The sequence below is a fragment of the Abramis brama genome (assembly GCF_963993115.1).
Source record: "Abramis brama genome assembly, chromosome: 5".
Classification (NCBI taxonomy): domain Eukaryota; kingdom Metazoa; phylum Chordata; class Actinopteri; order Cypriniformes; family Leuciscidae; genus Abramis; species Abramis brama.
In genome coordinates, this window is record NC_139967.1 from 17,332,619 (window position 1) to 17,358,094 (window position 25,476).

Here is a 25,476-nt window from a genome sequence, read left to right on the forward strand (position 1 = left end):
AAAACTTAGAATAAAATGATTGACAACATTGTTTTATAAACAGTTTTTGTTCTACTGGTTGAAACTCTCTTCACATCCTAATAGCAATCAATAATAGAAGTGGTCTAAATGTTAAACCATGTACATATATCTTCTGTGGAAGTCTCAGAACTAAAAAATGTTCGCCCAATCACTGCATTCAGTCCGACCTGTCTGTCTCAACATATGTTTTTCCATACCTCCGCGCACTTCATGAGGCTAGTATGCAGAGTTGTAGACAGACAGTCACCGAGCGCCAAAAACAAACAGCAGCCATCTTTTACAGTTCCTCTTGAACCAAAACAACGAGCTTATGCTGCGTTTACACCATGTCACAACTATGTTGAACTATGAACTATGAATTACGAGATGGCAACCCGTGACGTTCTACCTAGAGCTGTTCACGGCCTCGGATTTATGCGTTTCTATGTCAACACTATCAACACCGAAATGAACCTGCAGCAGTCAGGTGGTACAAGTAAGAGCTCTGTAAGTTGTTTACATTCATTATTATTGTAATTAGGGCTGCCCCCTCATATTCGACTAATCCTTAGTTAAAAAAATCCCCCCAAAAAAATCAAAGGAGTCCGTGAGGGACAGATTGTTAAAAGTGGGTCCTTGTGGTAATTACAGTATGTTAGGCTGGAAATCCAATTAGCTGGAAATTAGGTTTGGAGAAATACTTGGCCACTCCATCACCTTCACCTTCAGCTTCCTCAGCAAGGCAGTTGTCATCTTGGCGGTGTGTTTGGGGTCGTTATCATGCCGTTCGGCCCAGTTTCTGAAGGGAGGGCATCATGATCTGCTTCAGAATGTCACAGTACATGTTGGAATCCATGTTTCCCTCAATGGAACACAGTTCCCCGGTACCAGCAGCACTCATGCAGCCCCAGACCATGATGCTACCACCACCATGCTTGACTGTAGGCAAGACACAATTTTCTTGGTACTCCTCACCAGGGCATCGCCACACATTCTGGACACCATCTGAGCCAAACAAGTTTATCTTAGTCTCATCAGACCACAGGACATGGTTCCAGTAATTAATGCTCTTGGACAGGTTGCTTTCAGCAAACTTTTTGTGAGCTTTCTTGTGAGCCAGCTTCAGAAGAGGCTTCCTTCTGGAACGACGGCCATGCAAACCAACTTGTTGCAGTGTGCGGTGTATGGTCTGAGCACTGACAAGCTGACCTTCCGCTTCTGCAACCTCTAAAGCAATGCTGGCAGCACTCATGCATCTGTTTTTTGAAGCCAGCTTCTGCACCTGACGCACAGCATGAGGACTCAACTTCTTTGATTGACCCTTGCGAGGCCTGTTCCGAGTGGAACTGTAACTCAGTTTCAGGGTGTTACCAATCTTCTTATAGCCTAGGCCATCTGTCTGGAGAGCAAGAATTCTAATTCTCAGATCCTTAGAGAGTTCTTTGCCATGAGGTGCCATGTTTAACATCCAGTGGTCAGTATGAGAGAATTGTACTCAAAGCACAAATTGTAACTCTAATACAAGATACACAAATTTGTATGGTCATGTCAAGCAGACAAAAACATGAACATGATGAATAGGAGATGTGGCTTCGCATGGTTAAACGACGTACAGCTATTATCACTTAGGGTGTACTCACTTTTGTTGGCAGCTATTTTGACAATAATGGCTGTATGTTGAGTTATTTTCAGAGGACAGTACTGTACATATATACTGCTATACAAGCAGCACATTGACTACTCTAAAATATATCCAAGTTTAATTTCTATAGTATTATCCCTTGAGAAGATATACTAAAATGTTTGCTGAAATGTTAGGGGTGTACTAACTTTTGTGAGATACTGTTTATGGCTTATTAATATACGTGCGATTAGTCGACTTATCGCTTAAATGAACGACTACTAATCGACTAGAGAAATCTTTAAATCAAAGGCAGCCCTAATAGTAATGTTATGTGCTTTGAGACATGAGATAATTTAACGCCGTCTCTCATGACGCTTTGCAGACTCTGCTGTGTGCGTTCATGTGTTTTGAAGGAGGCATGGATTTGGAGACACTCCAAAGAGGGATCTCATGCTTTTAAAGTTAGCTTGCTATTGTTAGCCTCTCTGAAATTGCCTACCCTACCTTTAATGCGAGGCCATTGACAAAAATACAAACACAGCATTTCTGATTTTAAACAGTTTTATACTGCATATCTGCATATATTGCATATTATACTGCATATCTGCATATATTGCATATTATACTGCATATATACTGCATATATTTTACATAGTAAGCATTTTACTAAAGCCAAATACGTTGATTCAAATAGTATCAAATGAAAATAAATGTAAAAAACATTTTATAATAATAATATTAAATAATACTAAACAATAAACAGAGCAATTCCAAGAGGGTCCTCGCACCATTGGTGCTCGGGCCCTAATTAAACAATGATAAAATGTGACGCAATAACAAATCACGTGAAAGGCAGTTATATTAAGATTTTAGACGTACTGTAAGCAGCTGCAGCTGTACAACAGACAGTTGTGGTACAATAAGTCAATGGCCATTGAAACATTAACAGCAATTCACACTGAGCTCCGTGTATCTGATCAGAAGTGGAGATTACAATGTTTGAGCTTTACTGAATTGTCCTTCACATGCATGTAAAAGCAGATCAACACTGCAGTTGGCACAGGAACAAAGGCAACTCCATTATTGACTGCTTTCTGGCGGGATGTTTTCCAAATGACTATGTAGGGCTTGTTGTAAAACTTTGGAGGCATTCAGTCTCTTGGAAAGATTTGAGGAAAGAGAACAGAAAAAACAACAACATTCCTGTCCGTTCGCTTACAATGTAACGATGCCATTAAAGTAAAGAGAGGCATGAAAAATAAAGCACTTAGTGATGGTCAAAGAGAAGAGAATAAAGGTAAAACTTAGTTATCTATTGCATATTGAGGTTAGACTTAAGTCAGAGAGATCACCTGCACATTAAAAATAACTCCAGTTCTTAAAATAAAGATGACAATTGGAAATAACAGTAAGATATTTCAATGTTATATTTGATTTGTATAACTCATAAAAATTATGTTTCATACAGGGAGAGACTGCAACAAATCAGATCCATACAGCTTAATGCTGAAGTTCAACAGGATCATTAACATCAAAAGTTCCCATCAAAGCAAATTATAAACAGACCTGACGTTTAGCATTTACATACTTCAGTCTGCCAAGTCAAATGCACACAGAAACACCCTAAAATGTTCCCTCTCTGAATGTATATGGTCTACTACACTACACTACACTGCAGAAATTTAAAGTCTCTGGAGCTGAGCTCTGCTTATGATTTCTCCCAACCAACTCTCAATCCATCATATTTGCCCCATAAAGCCAGAGAATATAATTAAATGAACTGCTAAAGCCATTAGGCAGTTGTGCAGGCAGTACTTAACAGAGAGGAATGTGAAAAAGTAGCCAAGGAGGCTGAGAATAAGGTCACCCTGACCATCTGCATTGTTTTAAAAAGTACAATATTAGAGGCAAAGGAAAATACGTGATGATCTTACGTGCCAAGAATGCTATGAAATATGAATTGTACCTAATGCAGTGTTATAGCTGATGAAGACTAAAATTAATTAATTGAAAAAAAGCTGAAATTAAACAAAAACTTTATTTTGAAGCAAAAACTTTGGCACAATTTGCGTTTCTACAGTAACAGCGTCTTCTTTGATGGGCAGATTATTAAAGACACTGAGCGTTTCAGGATTATGGGTAGTGTAGTTCAGCTATTATACAAGTATAGACGGTGATGGTGGGAACAGAGCTGACTGTAAAGGCTGGGCAATTTGCGCACTGATCAGTCATCAATCTTAAACAAACATCCTGGGGCAGATCCCCAAATGCTCCGCTGCCATGCCAAATGCACACTCACACAATATTTCACAATCCATGTCTCAACACAAATCCAACAAATGAAGCACGCTTTTCTCAGGCACAGATTTCGACACCAAAACAAACATCTCAGTAATGTGCATGAGTCTGATGGTGGGAATAAAATCTTGCCAAGCTCTGCTTTGGTAATGTGGAGGTTTGGAGACGGACACTTAAAGGGTTAGTTCACCCAAAAATGAAAATTCTGTCAGTAATTACTCACCCTCATGTTGTTCCAACCCCGTAAGACCTTCGTTCATCTTCGGAACACAAATTAAGATATTTTTGATTAAATCCGAGAGCTGGATCACGCCTCCATAGGCTTCTAAGACATTATAACTTGCTGGCCCAGAAAATGTATTAAAGACATCGTTAATATAGTCCAAGTGACTACAGTGGCTCAATCTTAAGTTTATCAAGCGACGAGAATACTTTTTGTGCGCAAAAAAACAAAAATAACGACTTTATTCCACTATTCATTTCCTTCTCTCTGGGCCTCGAGTTATTTCACGTAGTGTAATAGCGTAGCGCGTCTGTGTTGCTACGTGAAATAACTTGAGGCCCAGAGAGAAGGAAATGAATAGTGGAATAAAGTCGTTATTTTTGTTGTTTTTTTGCGCACAAAAAGTATTCTCGTCGCTTTATAAACTTAAGATTGAGCCACTGTAGTCACTTGGACTATATTAACGATGTCTTTAATACATTTTCTGAGCCAGCAAGTTATAATGTCTTAGAAGCCTATGGAGGCGTGATCCAGCTCTCAGATTTAATAAAAAATATCTTAATTTGTGTTCCGAAGATGAACGAAGGTCTTACGGGGTTGGAACAACATGAGGGTGAGTAATTACTGACAGAATTTTCATTTTTGGGTGAACTAACCCTTTAAAGAGCAGTTCCACTAGTGGAAGATAATTACAATACCATCATGCTGACCACACAGGGGGCAGTTGGTCTTCAGGGGGGTGGGGGGGAAAGGAAAAGGAAGTTTCTTTGGAATGTGTCCATGTCAGAGCAGACAGAGTGAAAGCTCTTCTGAGGGAAATCTGGGAGCTCAGATCCTGGTACTGACTATAGCTATACTATAGACGATGTTGCGAATTTAACATGCAAAAAAGAATATGCTGCATTAAACATTTGCGAATAAAGAATTGTTTCTCATCCCACGTGTTCAAGAGAACATCTGTAATAAAAATGGAAGTTGCTGCAATCAGGGAAAGCACTGTGGCTCTTTTTTGTACATCATAAAAGACGTACAGACAAAATGCAATAAACGCTGCCAAGTTATCTTGCGTTCGGATGCCTGATGTTTGAGAATGCAATTGTGTGAGTTCTGGGAGGTCATTATAGCAAATCATTTCGATTACAGACTTTGACCCAGGCATTTCAGAATGACTTAACATTGAAGATGGTGTGCAATGAGATTGGATAACTGCACTAACCAGTGAACCAATCACATCTGTTGAGGCAAATTATTTTCTTTTTTTTTGTGCATCAAGGGATTTATTCAGTAAATGTGTTTCCATCATCTTCTGACAAGATTATTAAACAAATAATCTCTGCCACATTTTTTAAATGCAGATTTTTAGAATTTATGCCCATCTTGGCTTTATCATCCTGTGTTTTTTATGCACTTAAAAATGTGCATAAAAACAGGTGGATGAAAACATAGCTAATGAGAATATGCTCTGAAAGTACTGGGAAGGGGAAAGGTAACATGGCAATAGAAAAGATAAAAACATCTCTTTGGAATCCAGTACCAAGTGTTCCCACATTTTCTGACCAATGATTTTCCCATGCCTGGACATTCTAAGCTGTCCATGACCATGGGGAACTTGTAGAACATTCTCTGCTATGTGATGTGTGAAATAATTCACAAATGTATGATTTAGAATGAAAAAAGGGTGCTAACAGAGCAAATTACTTTGAGAGGTTTAATGAGAGTAACCCAGGGCCCGGGTCTGGAAGAAACCACAAGACAAGGGCATGTGTATGTTCATGTGAATGTCTAAGACTGAGACCTTTTGTGAGTGTGTGTTTGTGAGTGCTGCTTGTTTATGAGTCATTCACTGAATGAGTCTCATGTGATACTTGGTGCCACTCCTTGTTCCCTTTTTAATTTCATTACAAGCTCAAAAGCAAATCAAATTACGTTACCGTATAGCAGCCACTTCAAAGAGAAACTCTGAAGCCTCACACTGAAGATGTTGTGCTTGCACTTCATTACCCAATGAAACAAACTATATCACAGAGCAACTCAATTACACTTCTATAGTGCAATAAGAAATCTCATTTCAATGATTAATTCTTAACTTTCTTTACGTGTTACAATCATACAAACTCAGCAAAACCTGTCTGCTGGAGTCATTCACGCTTTTCTAGCAGGAAATCCCAAATCACCCAAATCACCCAAATCACTGGTCACGGTCCCGTTTTATCCTTTAAAGAAGAGCATGATAATGAAACCCTCAGAAACCTTCAGAAATCATCCTGATATTTGATATTTTTATATATTCTGTGATGCACTCTTTCAGGAATCGTTGATGTATAGAAGGTTCAAAATAGAAGTATTTATTTGAAACAGAAATGTTTGTAACAATGTACAGTTTTTTACAATCACTTTTGATCAATTTAACACATCCTTATTGGATAAAAGGATTCATTTCTTTCCAAACTTCTGAAAGGTATTGTGTATATACAATATTTTTCATTCAGCATTACATTTTCTTTGGTATATGTGGACCGCAGAAGCTAAATTATTGAAAATTGAATGCACAGCCTTCTTCGTGTCATGGCCACATTACCATCTCACGTGCATTACATTTTCAATAATTCAATAGCTTGTCATCAAATACTGCACATATTCAACATAATGTGCTCCTCGTCTAGTTTATAAAACATTCCATCAACATTTTCTAACATATGGGTTTTGCATTTGACAGCTCAAACACTTGAGATAAATGATATTGTTTGATTATACAGTACAAGGAGTGAGCTTTTTGCATTCATGGAAAACTGGGATTAAGTACAGCTGATATAAAATCTGACAAGGGGGAATTTAGCAACTGATACATGCCTTGCTTGAGGAGCAACACAGCAGCAAGGCCATAACTATAATAAATAAACTAAAATAAATTATAGCACAATACACTTTAAAGTTTTATGAGAGCAGATAAAGCAATATGCTGTTTTTCTTTTAGCACAATACACTTGAATTTAGCATATGATGAAAAAGATTACGATGGTATACTTTGATCAGATTGCAGTGTTATTCGAGGATCTGTTGCTACAGTAAGTGAAGCATGATGGGATGTGATTTATAAACATGCTGTGCTCAACATATGTTTTAATTGTCCTGAGAGCCTCATTGGTGCTGAGTCCAACACTAAGCAAGGCTGATGTTCATCATGGAAAATTCCCATTTAAACCTACACTGGCTAATGATGGAGTCACATAAACCCTTGAGCAAAAATCTTGTTCTGAGTTCTGAGGAATAAGCATACGATATGCCTTAATTTGATTTCAAAATCTATGCTTCTTGTTTCCCACAGTGAAACTGACATTCCAGCTAGATGATTTTTCAGACCAACTCTGGACAAACTTCCATTTTTGACTAAATTCCAGTCAGTTCTGTGGATGACATTCTGTGGAGCATTAGCAATATGAGAGGACTAACAGACAAACACAAACATAGGAAGTAAGTGTGGGGTGGATTGTGCACTATGACCTCTCTACAAAGCTCTATTACAAACATGCTCTGTTTAGAAGAATCCCGCTATTAATGTTCCACGACTTCCCCTTCCACGAACATTCCATTAAAGCATTTCCTGCAAGATCCCCCTCATCCCCCCCAACTACTCAAAACAGTGTAATTTGCTTGCCAAAATGGCTCCAACTTCACCATCACCTCAAGATGGAATATTTGACCCCAAAACATGCTTCAACAAACAAAACAATATCATAAACCTTATGAGATACAATGTAAAATAAACATGTTCAGCACATAAAGCTGTCAGTCATTGTAAACTCAAAGATAAGCAGATTGCTAAAAAAAATTGAGACAGGAAGTGCTGAGGTCATTCTATTCCCAATCCCCACCCACTATTTTGAGAAGATGACTTTATCCATTCTATAGACTACAGGAAGATGACGCAAGGAAAAAAACGATGTAGGACTTTGCCCTCACCTTTTCCTTGTCAGTAAAGAGGGAGTCATCCAATTGTGAAAAGGGTCTAAAGAAACCAGCCTACTGTAGACGTATTATTGTCTGACAGCATCCTCTATGAATTAGCTTTTAAAAAAAATAATAATAATAATTTAAGCATACATGACCTCCTGAACAAAGGTTATCCAAATGTTGAGCATGACAGATCATCCAGACAGCCTCCTTACTGCTGTTAGGCTCCCCATGCATTCCTGAGATTCCATATCTGATATGTGCTTTTTCTTAAAATGTGCAAAAGCAGGGAAGATGGAAAGTTAACAGTTCTCTCTTGCCCTTCCCAAAGGCGATTTCATCAAATGATATTGAAAGGGATAATCAATAAGTAAAACTTTATTTAAATTATTCTTACATTGTTTCAAAAAAAAAAGTAAAAAACAAATTATGTGCTTCTGATTTTCCACAGTAAGTGACACTGACATTCCAGTCAGACGATTTTTTTCCAGACTAACTAAATTAGTAAGTAAAACATTATTTAACTTATTCTTACAAAAATAAAAAATAAATGACATTTAAAATGTCCACTTAGTGCATTCCTCTGATTTTTAACATTTTATATAGGCTATTTTATAATATTCGATTCTAGGCCTGGATTCTAGTCTAGGTATGGATTATTTGGGTTCAGTGCCTCTTTAGACAGCACAGTGACCTGTAGCTCTCAAATACCTGTATTTACTGTCCTAGAAAGTATTGCTAATATGAAATGGTTTTTGATTGAAAACAACAGCCAAAAAAACAACAAAAAAACAAAACAACAACAACAACAACTGAAATCAGCACTGAAAAACATATCCAACAACTCATGAAACTTCACGAATCTCATCTTAGGCTGACCATATTGCATTATGTACAACTACATTAGAATTTGATGCAATATGACTAGTTAATAGTCTTAATTGTTCATGTTGATCATTTTTTGAGCATAAATGTAGTACAGTATATGCCTTGTTTTATAAGGTTAGAACAAAACTGCACTTTAAAATCAATTTGCCCCTAACTTCTGGCACTCCTAGGAAATCTACTAATAATCCAGTCAGCATTTATTTAAACCTGTTCCACCCTAACCACACCTGACCAGAGAGCTCTGAAGAGATTCAGGCCACCTTTCCACCCATACAAATTCATTTAGACTTCACTTCATTTTAGATTTCATGATTTATGAGATATCAACAATAGTTAGGTTGCGCAGCTCACATTCATCTTGTAGATTCTAATAGCAAAGCGATGATTTGAATCCTCTTTGTTTTTTGTTTACACAGTGAAATCACTTTTATTATCTTACTGATGCAATATTTATGCAATATATCTATATGTAATTCAAAACTTGTAAAAAGTAACAGGAAATGTTGTGCCACGTCGCAGCAAAGTGCTTTGAGGGAATAGCAAAATATATAAATAAAGTTTATTATCCCACACGTTTTCTTTTTGGGGCGGAATGTAAACCCCTTTCACCCAAAACCCTGGCACTGGCCTTAACTGAAATTGCATTGCAACAACACTTTCGCAACACCATATTTTACATACCGTCACTGATTCTCTCCCATTAGAGCGCTTAACGTTACCTGTTATAACCTCCCGTTTGCCTTCATCCAGGTGAGTTGAGATCAAATCTCCCATCGCGCCGCTGTTATAAGGCAAATTGGTCTGGATCGAAGAGCTCAGAGGAGCAGCTGTGCAGTAGCAGCAGTTGGGCGCTGGTTTCTTATGATAAGATATAAACTGGAGTTGACTCAAGCGGCTCCTCCCTTTTTACTCGAGTAGTTTGAACGCAGTAAGAGGTGGTTGGAGTTACATATAAAGTTGACAGGTACCGTGCTGGATTCCTGAAGGCTCAGTTTTCCAAAACTCTTGATTTAAGGCTTCTTTAGTCCCGCTTGAAGCACAGACCCTGTGCTCGGTTTCAGCGTCAAAACACACTTGTCTTTGGGAGACACATGAGCGTGCTGAAGGCGGGGTTACATAAATCTGGACTCTACGTTTATTCTAAAAACGATTTTTTTATTTATTTTTTTATATTTATTTTTTATTTTTTTAGAGCAAAGTGAACGAATCGTTCCCATCAACGTCTATGCACTCACTGGTTCAGAAAAAAAAAATTGTTCACTTTTGGAAACGCGTGCTTTCAAAGACTGACGAGAAAAACTGAAAAAACACGCCCCCCCCACTGATGATATTTCGCAAGTCAACGAACTGAATAAACGAGGAATCTCGTCGTGAATGTGTATGGATAACACATGACACAAAACAATTAAATCATTTCTGAAATTCTTAATTATAAAGTTTATTGTTGTTGTTGTTGTTGTCTTTTTTCAATAGCTTAACTGAAGTCAAGCACTAACGAAACGGAGGTGAAAATAGCCTATATTGATCAGATTCAAAATAGCCTAATCGAATCACTGGGATGATCCATAAGAGTCTAATGCAGGTGCCGACAAAATAGACAGGACATAACAAAAATAAAATCTAAATAAACACATGTATAAAGGCATTACAAATGTGTGCAATTAATACTGTAAACAAATCATCCAATATAATTTAACTCATTCTAACAATATGACTATTATTAACCTATTTTTTACTGATAGAGGAAAGATAAATGCAAACCCCTATTTCTGTTCCTTTCATGTATAGAATAATAGGCTGTCGTTTTGTAGAGAGTTTTAAAGACATTTTCATTAAAATTGTTTAAATGAGTGAAGCATCTCTGAAACAGCTACTTGTGTTAGGTAGAATAAAACAAGACGAAGTCGCCCTCTAGTGGATACTAGTGGTCTTTTTCTGTAAATATTTCCTTTATTTCTTAGCCCGACTATAAATACATTGTAAAATCATTCTCGTGCACATTATTCATGTTAATATTTCATGACGTTAAATTCAAATATTTTGCTTTCATATTGATTCATAACTATATGCAATACCCCAAAACATTAATAGCTCGAGGCTCACAAAAACAGTCAGGGCTTCGTCAAAACATGATAGAAGCTGCTGGAAGGCTAAGCTTAATATGCACACATGCACATGTCAATAGAGAAACTGCGGAGGCGTGTAGTGGGATTAGGCATCGACGCAAGCAACACATCCCATTTACACCAACTGTAGCTCTGAGCGCGCGCACACTGAGTCCAGACTCCAGACTCCAATCCAGCAGCAGAGGATAGCAGGACGCACGATGACATCTCTGGGACTCAAAGCGATTGTCGGAGAAAGTAAGAAATGTTTTGCTGAAGTTGTTTTAGGGCAAAAATCACTGACGTTTTTGAATGTAATGTTTCAGATATTTTCTAATTTGTGGAATTATTGACATTTCCATAGAAATGTGTGTGTGTTGAAATGCTTCATTATTAAGTATTACAATAGGCTATTCACTAACAGTCTAAACCTCCAACAACAACACTGCTCTTCTTAAATCCTTATTCTTCAAAATGAACACATGCTTTTCTATTATATTATAAGATTATATTAATCAGTGTCATTTTTGTTTTGTTTTTTGCACTATGCAAATGAATGATTGTAATGTTGCTAAAAGCACACAAGCATTGGAGATACACACTAATCTGTGTAGTCCTGTGGGATTAAGGATCTAGAGGGGCGGTTTGCGTGGAAGCACAAAGAGTGGAAAAAATAGGCCTGAATTATAGCCTACAAAGAATACAGACAAACAATTGTTCTTTGAAAAGCTATTAAACATGGCTTTGGTGTTAGATGTTAATGGTTGAATTTGCTATATGTAGGCTACATCTAAAGGTGTTTCACTATTTTTATCTATCTATCTATCTATCTATCTATCTATCTATCTATCTATCTATCTATCTATCTATCTATCTATCTATCTATCTATCCAGCATGATATCCTGAATGCAACTGGTTACTTTCTGGTCCTAAATGCAACCATGATGATTAATGAGATTTTCAGATGTTCATAATTCACTCTTTCTTCTTCTTTCTTTTTTTAAATCATATGCATGTGTCATTCATTTATGTTGTTTCTGCTGCCATATACAGTGCTGCTGTTTATTAAATCTTAGAGATTCTGAGAAAAACATCACCAATTATCAGGTGTGAGTGTTTGTTACTTTGGCACATGTGAAGATCAAGCAATGCATCAGAAATTCTGCTGGAGGGTGTTTTCGAGTCATGTTTTCAGACATATTGGTTTGAACTATCAATATCTGATTCTTAATCTATCAGTAGGTTAAGTTTTCAATCTGTACCTAAAGCTTTCAATCCGGTTCCCACCCTTTAAATATTAATCACACATCTCACCAGCAATGTTTTTTATAGACAGTTATTTTGTCAGACTGGATGCTGATTTGTTGTTCGACAATTTCAGTAATAGGGTGTGAGATTCATCACAAGTTTATTTAAATGCAACAACACCTCTGGGTGTCAGAACTGACAGATCCAGCGTCAATAGCTGTGAAATGTGTTATATGACTGCAGGAAGCTGTTGCGTTTGGGATCTTGCTATTCAATGGAGATTTTTAGGGGGGCAGTAAAAATGATTAAGGTCCACCGTGCTCACATCCAGTGGAAGAGATGCAAAGAGAGACTGAGTGAGAAAAAAAAAGAGTGACAAAGAGCAAGAGAAAGAGAAACAGAGGAAGAACAAAAATAGAGAGGATGGTGCTGTAAGAGGATTGGGAAGAGATTAGGCCGGTGATTGCTGGGTCTCTCTCACCACTGAATATATATAATTTAAACTAACAAATAAAGTTGATCATTTTCTTTTCTGCTGCCATAAATGACATGGATAGTGGATTTGATTAGAGCCCGACCGATATGGATTTTTGGGCGCCGATGCCGATACAGATAAAAAAAGCCAGATACCGATATATCGGCCGATATTATTTATGTGTATATTATAATACAGTAGCAATATTATTTATGTGTATTATAGTACAGTAAGTTTGGACACACTTTCCAATTGGTGTGTACAAACTTTTGATGGGTACTGTATATAGAATACACAGTATAAACAGAATAAATATATAAACGTTTTGCAATGATCACTCAAATGTGGTGATCAAACACTTGTGTGACAAAGATATGCAATGGAGGCAGGGTGAATGATAGAATGAGAATTTGAGCTGTAACCAAACTAGTTTGCATTGCATTTTATATTATATTATATTCTAAATACTGTTGCATAATCTTCACTAACGACTTTGTCTTTTAATTTAGTCACGTTATTTAAAACATAACTTGTATCAATAAATATATCAAAAGTGTCACTGACAAAACCTTATCTTCTATTTTTAATCTTAATTTCTCTAATATCTACCAGTGGAGGAAGAACTCAGATCTTTTTAGTAAAGTAAAATTAATAATATCATAATGAAAACGTTCATAATTACATATGTACAGTAGTTTTATACTATTTTAAATAAGTAGTAAGCAAAATGTACTAAACGTGAAACTAGGCTACTCTCAATGCAAAATGGCCCTATATAAAGTGTTATAATTATATAAATTATTGGAATATTGCTTGATGTTGTAACGTAGCAGAATGAGCTTTAACACTGTGTCTACTCTACACCGGACGCGGCCGTTATTTTTTGCCACTTTTGCCAGTTCTTTGTGACAGCTTTTAGGTGCTTTATTGGCAGCGCCATCCTTACATAAATCACTGCACGCTGAATTTTTTTAAATATTAATTTATCGGCCATTATAAATGCCGATACCGATAGTTAGGAAAATGCCTAATATTGGCCGATAATATCGGCCCGCCGATATATCGGTCGGGCTCTAGATTTGATTTTTTTTTTTTTTTTTAATAATTTCATACAACTTATTTTTAAATCCAAGAAGCTATTTAATTTGGGCAATAAAACAAATAAACAATAATAACACTCAATATGGGAAAGTAGTCATGAAAATAAATAAGACAATACGCTATTGATAAATAGAAATAAATAGAAATGAATGATTATGTGTCATGCACAGTTGAAGCAAGAGGTGAAAAGCACTGGATCCAAATGCAGGCAGTTGATTTTATTTACAAAACTCAAAAGGTAAAAAAAAAAAAAAAAAAACCCCGGCAAAACATGACCAGAACAACCAGTACACACAAACAGGATCAGACAATAAACAGAAAAAAACACAGGGATTATATACAAAAGCAAACAAATCAAAGAAATGAGACACAAAGGTGATACAACTCAATCAATCAATGAAAAACCATGGCAACAAGCTAAAGAACCCAGACAAAGGAATCTGATCTAAAAACGAACTAAATGTCAAAATCAAAAACAGAACAAACAAGACATAACTCCCCATATGTATTTATTAATCTTTGTTAATATTAGTTAATAAAAATACAACTGTTCATTGTTAAGTTCATGTTAGTGCAGGTCCATTAAATACTATTAACAGGTACAACTTTTGATTTTAATAATGTACTAAATGTTGAAATTAAAATTAACTTGATAATAATTATAATAATTTTGGTAACACTTTATAATAAGGTTCTGTTTGTTAACATTAGTTTATATTATGAAACCTGAATCAAGAATGAAAAAATATTTTATATATATATATATATACATGTATACTTATCCTTCACAAAGGTGATGCTATGCAGTAAACCTTAATATGAATGTACCGTTATAAAATATAATAAATTCAGCCCAGAGCCGTGTTTTTTAGAGAGTATGGTGCTGTAGACGAAAAAAGATTTAGACTTAGCAACACCTCTACCTGACACTTCTGGCAAACTCTGCAGTTAGTGGACTGTGTGTGTGTGTGTGTGTGTGTGTGTGTGTGTGTGTGTGTGTGTGTGTGTGTGTGTGTGTGTGTGTGTGTGTGTGTGTGTGTGTGTGTGTGTGTGTGTGTGTGTGTGTGTGTGACAACATCTGTTAGAGTCTATGATTATGCACTGCTTTGGCACACACCTTTCAGATATATTTAGATTATGACAGACATCATCACACACCTGTACCAACTATATTGTTTGCTTTTCCAGATTTTAAATGAGCTTTTATGATCTGGAGTCTCAATCTGAAAATATCTTTGTTTGGATCTGTCTCAGTCAATGGTATCACTATTTGAGATGAATTCTTAACATATATCTTGCAGCATTATACAGTTACTTTGGTAAGAACCTAAGCTAGAAATCTTGAGACTTTGTTTTACAGTCTTTATTTATAAGTTCTTCCTTTAATGAAGCCTTTTCTTGTGATGCTGAAAGCACACTTTTGGGAAGGTTCCTGTGATCTTGTCTTTTGATTTACATCATCTCTTGCAATGCTAAATGTATTTGCTATTCTCCCTGTTCTTTGTCTATTCTGCTATCTCCATTTTGCAGAAATGAATTTCGTTTTTCTTTGTTTTTTGTCTTACAGAGATTATGAATGATGTCATTAAGAAGGTGAAGAAGAAGGGAGAGTGGAAGGTACACGTGAACATCACCCTCATTTCTGCTGAAGAACATTAAGCATTGTGAACAGTTAAACATTATGAAAGATTGATTGATGACAGTTTTTGTAGTCATATACAGCATTTGTTTGTGAAGTCAAAACAATCTTCATTTAGTCTGTGCAGTATAATAATAAAAAATAATCTTGAAATAAACTTCAATTAGATTAAATTAAAAGATGTCAAATTAGACCTTCTTCGCTTAAATGACCATCCTAAACTAGAATTAAATTGGCACAGCAGCATTCCATGTCGGCAACCAACATTCAAAACACAACACGCTGTGTTACACTGGTCTTTAAAGCCTGGTTGTTGTCATTTTGTTGCTTGATCACATGTGTGCTGTTCATGGATTATGTACAGTGTGCTGTTCTCCCTCAGGTTTTGGTGGTGGACAAGCTCAGCATGAGAATGATCTCATCATGCTGTAAAATGACAGACATTATGTCTGAGGGAATCACAAGTGAGTTTTATTCCTGTAGAACAAATTCACATTGCAAGTTCAAATGTACTTTCTTCCATAACCTTTTGTTTTTTTCTCCAGTTGTTGAGGACATAACCAAGCGCCGTGAGCCTCTTCCTACCATGGAAGCCATATATCTCATCACTCCATCTGATGAGGTAACCAGTTGTCTCATTCAGTCTTATGTTAAAACAGAGCTTATACAGGAGTTCATATCATATTCCAACATTCACAATTTTCTTAACCTGCAGAACTGTTTTCAACTTTAATAATAATAATAATAAATGTTTCTTGAGTACCAAATCAGCATTTTAGAATGATTTCTGAAGGATCATGTGACACTGAAGACTGGAGTTATGAGTCCTGAAAATTCAGCTTTGCCATCACAAGAATAAATTACATTTTAAAATATATTAAAATTATCAAATTGATCAAATATCACAATATTACAGTTTTTACAGCCTTGTTTAACATAAAAGACTTCTTTCAAAAATATGAACAAATCTTACTTACCCCAAACATTTGAACGGTAGTGCATATAGGCTATATATTTTTTTTATAAATATAAATAATATATATTTTATATCAAGTCAAGTCATCTTTATTTATATAAGCAGCTTAAAAGTGATAACAGGAGAATAATGCAACAAAGTTTGTTTCTAGAAGAAAATAGTGTCAGAGTCCAGCTTAAGTAAGTTCAGTGATGGTTCATTTTTGTTGTAAAAAAGTTAATAATTCAGTTCATTTATATATATATAGCCAGTCTGGAGAAAACTGTGATGTCATCGTCCAGCTTAGTTCAGTTCTCATATAATGGTGTCAGTGCAGGCAGATCAATAATATCAATCAATAATATATATTTGTCTGTTTTCAACAGTCAGTTGAGGGACTCATCAATGACTTCAGAGATCCCCGGAATCCCATATACAGAGGGGCACACGTGTTCTTCTCAGACAGTGAGTGTTTTTTGGACTGCAGCAACTGTTTTCTACCACGTCTACTAGATATTTATCTAGAATATGTATCTCACTCAGTCTCTGTTTTTATTTTTTTATTATTCAGCAATCCCAGACACTATGTTCAACTTGATAAGTAAATCCCGTGCCTCTAAATCCATAAAGACACTGACTGAGATTAACATCGCCTTCCTGCCCTATGAATCACAGGTGAGAGCATTTACATGCGACCCTGGGACCTCCTAGGACCTGAGAGAGAACGGATGATGCTTATGTGGAAGTATGGAGGTGTGGGGGAAGGGTGGTAAACTCATGTATCATGCCAGAACATTCAAGAGCAGCTTTAGTCAGGCCGTCCCTGTGCCTCCAATCCTCTGTTGTTGCCATTTATAATTAATCCTGACGAGTGGCTGAATCAGCCCTCCCTATACCAACCCTAATCCCGCTCCCCATTGGCTAACGCCCCATCAATGAGTCACTGGGCAGCCAATGACAGAGAGCGTGGATTTGGAATTTGATTGGATGTCAATGGGGTTATGTTCATGTGACAGATGGGGCAGTATGTTGAGGCTAGTGTGTTAGGACAAGGAGAGAGATACAGCGCTGATATGGATTATAGGTCAATCTGAGGGAAGGAAAGAGGATAGTCTACTTTTTATGTGGCTGTAGATAAGTCGGACTACCATGTTTCTGTTCAAACATGCAGAGTGTACAGGACACAGCACATATATACAGGGAGAAGTGAGGCAGGTGACATATTAATGAGTTATTGTTGTGAAAGAGGATTATGGGACAGTAACAGCCATATACAATGTGTTACTTACTGGCAATATTAACATTCATTCCTGCTTCACTTTTGGCTTAAATTCTCATGGACAAACATACAGCAGCGAGGTTGTTTATAAGGGCCTTTTTATTTTTATGTATTTATTTATTCCAATTAATTTAATGCAGGGGTTCTCCTCCAGGGGGTCGGAACCCACTAGGGGGCCTCAGCACACTTCCAAGAGATATCTGTAAGATATCTTAAATATATTATTATTGATTAATATTTATTTAATTTTTTAAACCACGACAAAATACGCATTCAAACCAGCTAAAAATCATGTTACCCCAACACTGTTAGCAAACATACTGTATATTTGTAACCATGTTTTTTTAGAGAAAGACCCTCCCTGCATCCGGATATGCGTACTTCCCTTTTATATATTATGTGACAAGCAGATGAGTAGTATGTCTGAATTCATAGTATTCATAAAACAGTAGGTGGAAAGTACCTACTTATGATGAGATCCTGAAGTGGGCATCTGATGAACACTTTACATCTAATTATTGGTTGTATCATATAGAACATACTTTTTTTAATAGCCATGAAGTAGGCCTAAGTTTCAAACAAATTGTAGTACCTACTAGACAGTATTCGATGCAGCTCCTGAGTCCAGTTGCACCATTAACCATGCATTTGAATCACATTGAAGATCTGAGACATTATGAATAAAACTATAAATCTGTATGTTACAGAGGCATTTATCTATTGTTGGTATGTTGTCCTCAGGTGTTCTCAGTGGACAACTCAGAAGCCTTCCAGGATTTCTACAGTCCGTTTAAAGCTGATGTAAAGAACCAGGTGTTGGAGCGTTTAGCCGAGCAAATAGCCACCTTGTGCTCCACACTGAAGGAGTACCCAGCTGTTAGATACAGAGGGTGAGAGAGGAAGAACTTACTTTCACTGTCAAACTTACTTTCTCATAAACACTATTTGCTTCCACATATCTGTAATGTGACTCCAAACATTATTAGCCTTCTGCAAAGACAATAATAAACATAAGCAAACTGTTATTTAAAAAATAAGATATAACAGATTAGAAAGTGTCCTGTGAATAGATTTCATCTACACTGATTATTATTATTTTTTTATGTAGGATAAATTATAAATAGCTAGAAAAGGCAAGTAACACATTGAAATTAAATTAATTTTGAAGTAGAAAGACTGAAATAGTATTTTCTTGTAAAACATGCTTCAATAATCTTTTTTATTTACAACTTTAAAAAACAATTTACAATGTACAGTGAGCGTTAATGGCCAGTAGCAGGTAGCATCATGATTGAGTATGTGTTGCTGTGTTTTCAGAGAGTACAAAGACAATGCAGTTCTGGCCCAGATGCTTCAGGATAAACTGGATGGTTTTAAAGCAGATGACCCCACTTTGGGAGAGGTGAGTCTAATAGCTTGTAGCACAATATTTTGTCTCGAATGATAAAAATAAACTGCTTCTGTCTTGCACCAGTGACCTTAATTTCTCACTGTCCAACTTCAATCATTTGCTTTACTGTTTTGTGCTCTATCTTTGTCTTTTTCTTTTTTCTCTCTCTTTCACAGGGACCTGATAAAGCACGTTCCCAGCTATTGATTCTGGATCGAGGTTTTGACCCTGTCTCACCAATTCTACACGAGCTCACATTTCAGGCCATGGCCTATGACCTCCTGCCCATTGAGAATGATGTCTACAAGTAATATCTCATCTCCAGCTGTTTGTAAATGATCTATATACTGCTCTAAGGTCACTCAGATCATTTAAACTGACCCTCGGTCAAGTTCAAGTGTTTCACCTTTGATGATGTTAATAACTCCTTCCATCATCACACTGTACATGTGTATGGTAGAAATTTACTGACATCGAAGGTGCATGTTTGTGTGTCTGTCAGGTATGAGACCAGTGGAATGGGTGACACTCGTATGAAAGAGGTGCTGTTGGATGAAGATGACGACCTGTGGATGACTCTGAGACATAAACACATAGCAGAGGTGTCAACGTAAGTCTAATTTTCTGATTTGCTGTTCAAAAAACATTTTTATTATTATCAATGTTGAAAACGTATCATTATCCCCTGGTTTCACAGACAAGGCTTAAGTGCAGTCCCAGACTAAAATGCATGTTTGAGCTGTTTTAACTGAAAGCAACTTGCACTGATATATCTTAAAATATGTCTGTGCCTTTGTTTTGTCTCAAGATGCACACCAGTAATGTTGTTTTTTTGTAAGGCACGTTTATAAAAGCTACTTAAATGCCCTAATTGAACAAAGCCCTGTCTGTGAAACTGGGCCTATGAGAGTCTTTACTGTTACTTTAGATCAATTTAATAAATAAATAAATCGTACTGATCTAAATTATAAATATTCCAAACTTAAAATTGGAGTTAATAATTTTGTAAATAATTATGAGAGAGCGGAAGTCATTAAAAGTTGCATTTTCAGTTGAATTTGGGGAAAACACTTGAAACTCGTTATGTTGAGCTATTTCAATTACTTTGTTTCATATGTACATTGCAAACAGCTGAAAGTCTGTACATTTTGCCAATAAACCTGATTTGCAATGGGGGTTGAATAATTTTGATTATAAATGTGTGTGTATATATATATATATAAGCTAAAAAATAGAAACAGCATAAAACTAGGTTGATTTTCAAAGAAAGAAATAATTATGAACCAATCAAAATGACAGTATCTGAAAATCAAAATGACAGTGACATTTTCAAAACTGTATCGCATAACTATAAAATACATTAGTTGATCTGTTTCTCTCTTTTAGGGCTGTGACTAAATCACTTAAGGACTTCTCTGCCAGCAAAAAGATGAACACAGGAGAGAAGGTGTGTTATTTATCAGTGATCAAACCTTAACAGCAGTTTCTTGATTATTGCCAATAACTGTAAGTAAGGGATAATGTAGAGCGAGGCGGTTGTTATAGCGAATACAACCCCGACAGGCTGATCAGGACCCCGACGCGAAGCGGAGGCTACCTTACCCGCTTATTACATGGCTACCTACCAAATAAATCAATAATCTGACACAAAATATTGATTTAAAAAGGAGTTTATTGATTTAAAAACGATTGTATTGCTTCCGCTAAAGAAAATAGTCCGTTCCGTCTCTACGGTTATAATCCTGCGTCCATAGCAACGCTCTGTTTTTCATGGCAACGGTGTGTTATACTTAGCAGCGGTCTGTTATCAAGAAATAACAGACGGCATTCTACATTGGAATTCAACCAAGCCATGTAATAACAATAACTAACAACCTTTTTTTTTTCTTACAGACCACCATGAAAGAGCTCTCCCAAATGCTTAAAAAGATGCCACAGTACCAGAAAGAGTTGAGCAAGGTACTGCAATAATTTACACCTTTTATAGGAATTGAATGATAATCAAGCCAATATTGCTCATCTTTCTTATGGTGGCCGTGTAATCTTGCAGTATTCAACTCACCTGCACTTAGCAGAAGACTGTATGAAGCATTACCAGGGCTCAGTGGACAAACTGTGCCGTGTTGAGCAGGTAACGCTTTTCTTTGATCGATCTGTCTGCTTAATTCGACATATTAATGAATGTTAATAGTGTTTATGTGCTCTGTCCTAGGATCTAGCTTTGGGCACAGATGCGGAGGGTGAGAAGATCAAAGACCCCATGAGAGCCATTGTACCCATCCTACTGGATGCCAACGTCACCATCACGGACAAAATCCGCATCATCCTGCTCTACATCTTCCTCAAGAACGGTGAGGGAACCTAAAAAGGGCCAATGTTTTGGATTCTATCTCTGTTTTGTTTTGTTGTGTGTGGGTGAGATGGGGGTGGTACGTTTGACATGTACAGTTTGTACACAGTCATTACAAATATCACACAACAGTGAGCAAAACTGTTATAATGCTGGGCTTCACGGATCTAGATCCAGTTCAAACTCTATAATTGTGTGTATAATTATGTATAATTATTCCTGGCTGACTATGTGTGTGTCTCATAGGTGTGTCAGAGGAGAATCTGTGTAAGCTCCTCCAGCATGCTCAGATTCCTCCAGAGGACAGTGACATCATCTCTAATATGGCCCATATGGGGATTCCCATCATTTCAGAGGTCAGCTGATCTACACAAACTGTTCTTTATTCATATGACCTCACAGAATAGACAGACACCATGGATGCAGCCAAAGGGGCGTTCAGCCCCCCCCCCCCCAAAAAAATTCAGTCATCACTTACTCACCCTCATGTCGCTTAAACTCAGCATGATTTGTTTTTTACAAACACAAAATGAACACAAAGGAGTTTTTTTGCAGAATATCTAAGCTTGTTTCCCATACAAATTAAAAATGTAGGTAATTTATACTGATAAGCTCCAAAATCAATGACACTATTAACTGAAAATCCCCCCCTCTGCCATATAGTTTCTATTTGAATATATTTTATAATGTAATGTATTTTTGTGATAGCAAAGCTGAATTTTCAGCAGCCATTACACAGTTTTCAGTGTCACATGATCCTTCAGAAATCATTCAAATATGCTGATGGTGCTCAAGAAACATTTCTTATTATTATTCATTTTGAAAACAGTGCTGTTTTCTTTTTTCTTTGATGAATAGAACAGCACATTATTTGGAATAGAAATCATTTGTAACCGTATTAATATCTTAACTGTCACTTTTAATCAATTTAATGCAACCTTGCTGAATAAAAATATTAATTTAGTCAAAAAAAAGGAAAAAATTACAGACCCTTAAAACTTTAAGTATTGCAGTATTGGACATTTAATTGTGGACACTCATTTCCACCTATTTTTTTTATTTATTCATATAACACTTTGTACTCTCTTAATCTTTAATAACACTAGTCATTTAATTACACTGTTTCTGTTACATCTTTTCACATAGAAAATTCACTTGTAGACTTCACTTGTTCAACTTCTATTCTGTTTGTGGACAGAATTGAATATATCAGCCATGCAGTTATTGATTTATTCATCCACACTTAGGTGCATCACTAATCATAATGTCTGAGGTCAAAATGCATAATGTTTTAAATATGAATCCAAAGCAAACAACCACACGCAAGGGGAAGAAATCTGACCGCAAGGAAAGAATCAGTGAGCAAACGTACCAGCTCTCCCGATGGACTCCGCTGGTTAAAGACATCATGGAGGTGAGCTAAACCAACAGTACTTGCCTCACTTTGGATATGTCAACATTATTTTAATTTCATTTCTCCTACTTACATTATGATAGGATGCCATTGAAGATAAACTTGACCCAAAACAGTATCCTTACATCTCCACCCGCACAGCATCCTCAAAAACAGCATCCACAGCTTCTAGGTAGGATTAGCTGCACAAACATCTTCTTATTAAAATCTACTGAAATATCCAGTGATAATACTACTGTTGTACATTTTCAGTGCTCGTTATGGGAACTGGCATAAGAACAAGAGCCCAGGAGAGATACGCAACGGCCCACGCATCATCGTCTTCATCGTTGGGGGTTTGACCTACAGCGAGATGCGCTGCGTCTATGAGGTCACGCAGGCCAACGGCAAATGGGAAGCTCTTATCGGTGGGTTGCAGTGCTAAAGGGTCATTTCACACCTCAAAATTGCCAATGACTCATCATTTCAGAGACAACTATTAGAGCAGACAGCATTACACAATCCTGCTCCTCTTTTTATGGCTGTGTGATTGTGACTTTTAAAATTCCAGGTGATATATTAACTTAATACACTTATATCATTCAAAAGTTTGGGGTCAGTAAGTATTTTTTTATTTTTTTTTAAAGAAATTAATACTTCTATTACTTAGCAAGGATGCATTAAATTGACTAAACATGATATTAAAGGCTTTTACATTTTTATAAAGATTCTATTTCAAATAATTGCCATTCTTTTGGATTTTTTATTCATAAAAGAATGCAGAAAAAAAATCATGTATCATGGTGTCCACAAAATCAGCATATTAGACTGATTTCTGAGGGATCATGTGACACTGAAAACTAGAGTAATGACTGCTGAAAATCAGCTTTGCCATCACAGGAATAAATAACAATATTACTGTTTTTACTGTATTTTTGTATTTTTCAATAAATGCTGCCTGGGTAAGCATAAGAGACTTTTTTCAAAAACAATTAAAAACTGTAGTCCATATTTTTTGCTGACCTTAAATATGAATTATTGAGCACTGAAAGCATTCCGCTGTGGGACACATGGGTTATGCCTTGAAATCAATATACAGTGCAGTGAGTGACAAAAAAGATAAAGGTTTACTGATCAGAGTCATCTGTGATGATTAGTAAACTGCATTTAACCACCCCCACAATGCAAGTTAATGGTTTTAATTGTGGTAGTTTAATGATTCAGTTTTGTTGTTTTTTTTTTTGTCACAATAAAAGCCCTGATCATGTTAATGACCTCTCACACAGGCTCCACCCACACCATCACTCCCATTAAATACCTAAAGCATCTGCAGCACCCAGACTTCCTGGACCCCAACGCGGCCCCTGAGGACCAGATTCCCGCAGAAGATTAGTGACGAAGACAAGAAACAAGGTCCGATATTTTACTATCTATTAAAAATAACCGCTGACATCTTAAGCATTGCATTTAACACTTTTAATTACGTAGATATCTTTTCATTCACTGTAACATTGACACCTCATATATTTTCATTCACCGCAACAACTCGTTTTCTCTTTCTCTCCTTTTAGAATGTGATGACATCATCGCCCTCCCTCACTATTCTGACATCCTCAGTGACATGATCCAACTAAAACGGAATCTTCCTTAACTCACACACCTATACATTGTTTCTACACTCCGGCTAATTTCAGGCAGTCTGTCTTGTCAGCAATAGGCTATAGTGAAGTATATTATTACATATAAGCAAGTAGCCTCTGTACCATTCATAATCACCTAAATATGAGCCAAAGTATCAAAGTTTGTTAACTAACTGAAATATATAAAGGGAACGTGCACATGTCATTATCAACAAACAATTTAGGTGTCATTATGCATTGTTGGTAACATGGGACCAGTCGACTTGAGTGTCACTGAAACAAAAATGATAGATTATTTAAATACTCTCAATGTTCAGCAACACAAATTGAGTTTGAGAAGTAGTTTGGCCTGCTATGCAGTGGTCTGGTGTGTCTGCCAAGCATGATTGTGTCTGTTGTGTAATGATCATGTTAATGTTGGATGTCCCTTTGTAATTATATCAAACGCTTTTAATCTTGTGGTTAGGAAATTATAGTTACTAGTTTTATATATATATAGTTTTTTCATTTTAGTAAAGCCTCCCTCTTTGATATTCTGTTCTTTTAGACATTGTTTTACATCTTCGGTAAGCACAAAATGACTGTTCCTTGTGCAGTAATGTAGTATGATTGCTTTTTATGTTGTAATCCGTTATTTATTTACTCTAAGATTACATATTCATGCAGTGTAAATATACAATATGTATCCCATATTTAAATTATTTAACATGTTTAACACATCAGAGGTTATGAAGTGCAAAACACTGTCTTGTGCATATAATAAAATAAACTGGCTTCTATTAAACATTTGATTGAGTTTTTATGCCATGAGTTTTTATGCCATGCAATCACACATTAGGGTATTTCTCATAATATTATTGAAAATATACATTATAATATTAAATTCAAATATTTTAAATTAAATTATAATATTGAG

General features: G+C 36.3%; 2 protein-coding genes across 2 annotated transcripts in view; one reads left to right on the forward strand and one right to left on the reverse strand.

The window, feature by feature from the left end:
• niban2b (niban apoptosis regulator 2b) overlaps positions 1-10,092 on the reverse strand; it is a 28,366-nt gene extending 18,274 nt beyond the window's left edge. Inside the window, exon 1 of the mRNA XM_084115425.1 lies at positions 9,704-10,092. Coding sequence (XP_083971551.1) covers positions 9,704-9,758 — 55 coding nt within the window. The 5' untranslated portion in view covers positions 9,759-10,092. The remainder of the gene's footprint in view (positions 1-9,703) is intronic.
• A 1,099-nt stretch (positions 10,093-11,191) lies between these two features.
• Positions 11,192-25,349, forward strand: stxbp1b (syntaxin binding protein 1b). Its single transcript, XM_084115720.1, has 20 exons — positions 11,192-11,347; positions 15,482-15,531; positions 15,936-16,017; positions 16,099-16,175; positions 16,895-16,973; positions 17,080-17,183; positions 18,529-18,677; positions 19,105-19,189; positions 19,354-19,484; positions 19,680-19,787; positions 20,564-20,624; positions 21,071-21,136; positions 21,228-21,308; positions 21,390-21,528; positions 21,774-21,883; positions 22,837-22,941; positions 23,025-23,113; positions 23,194-23,348; positions 24,207-24,333; positions 24,492-25,349. The coding sequence occupies exons 1-19, from the start codon at positions 11,311-11,313 to the stop codon at positions 24,311-24,313; spliced, it is 1,815 nt and encodes a 604-aa protein (XP_083971846.1). The 5' UTR covers positions 11,192-11,310; the 3' UTR covers positions 24,314-24,333; positions 24,492-25,349.
• Positions 25,350-25,476: the final 127 nt, after the last annotated feature.

Excerpts from the sequence above, each read along its gene's own strand:
- stxbp1b (XM_084115720.1), top strand. The coding sequence starts at position 11,311 with ATGACATCTCTGGGACTCAAAGCGATTGTCGGAGAAA. Across the intron at positions 21,137-21,227 it reads ACCAGAAAGAGTTGAGCAAG|TATTCAACTCACCTGCACTT; the intron begins GTACTGCAATAA and ends GTAATCTTGCAG. Across the intron at positions 23,114-23,193 it reads ACAGCATCCACAGCTTCTAG|TGCTCGTTATGGGAACTGGC; the intron begins GTAGGATTAGCT and ends GTACATTTTCAG.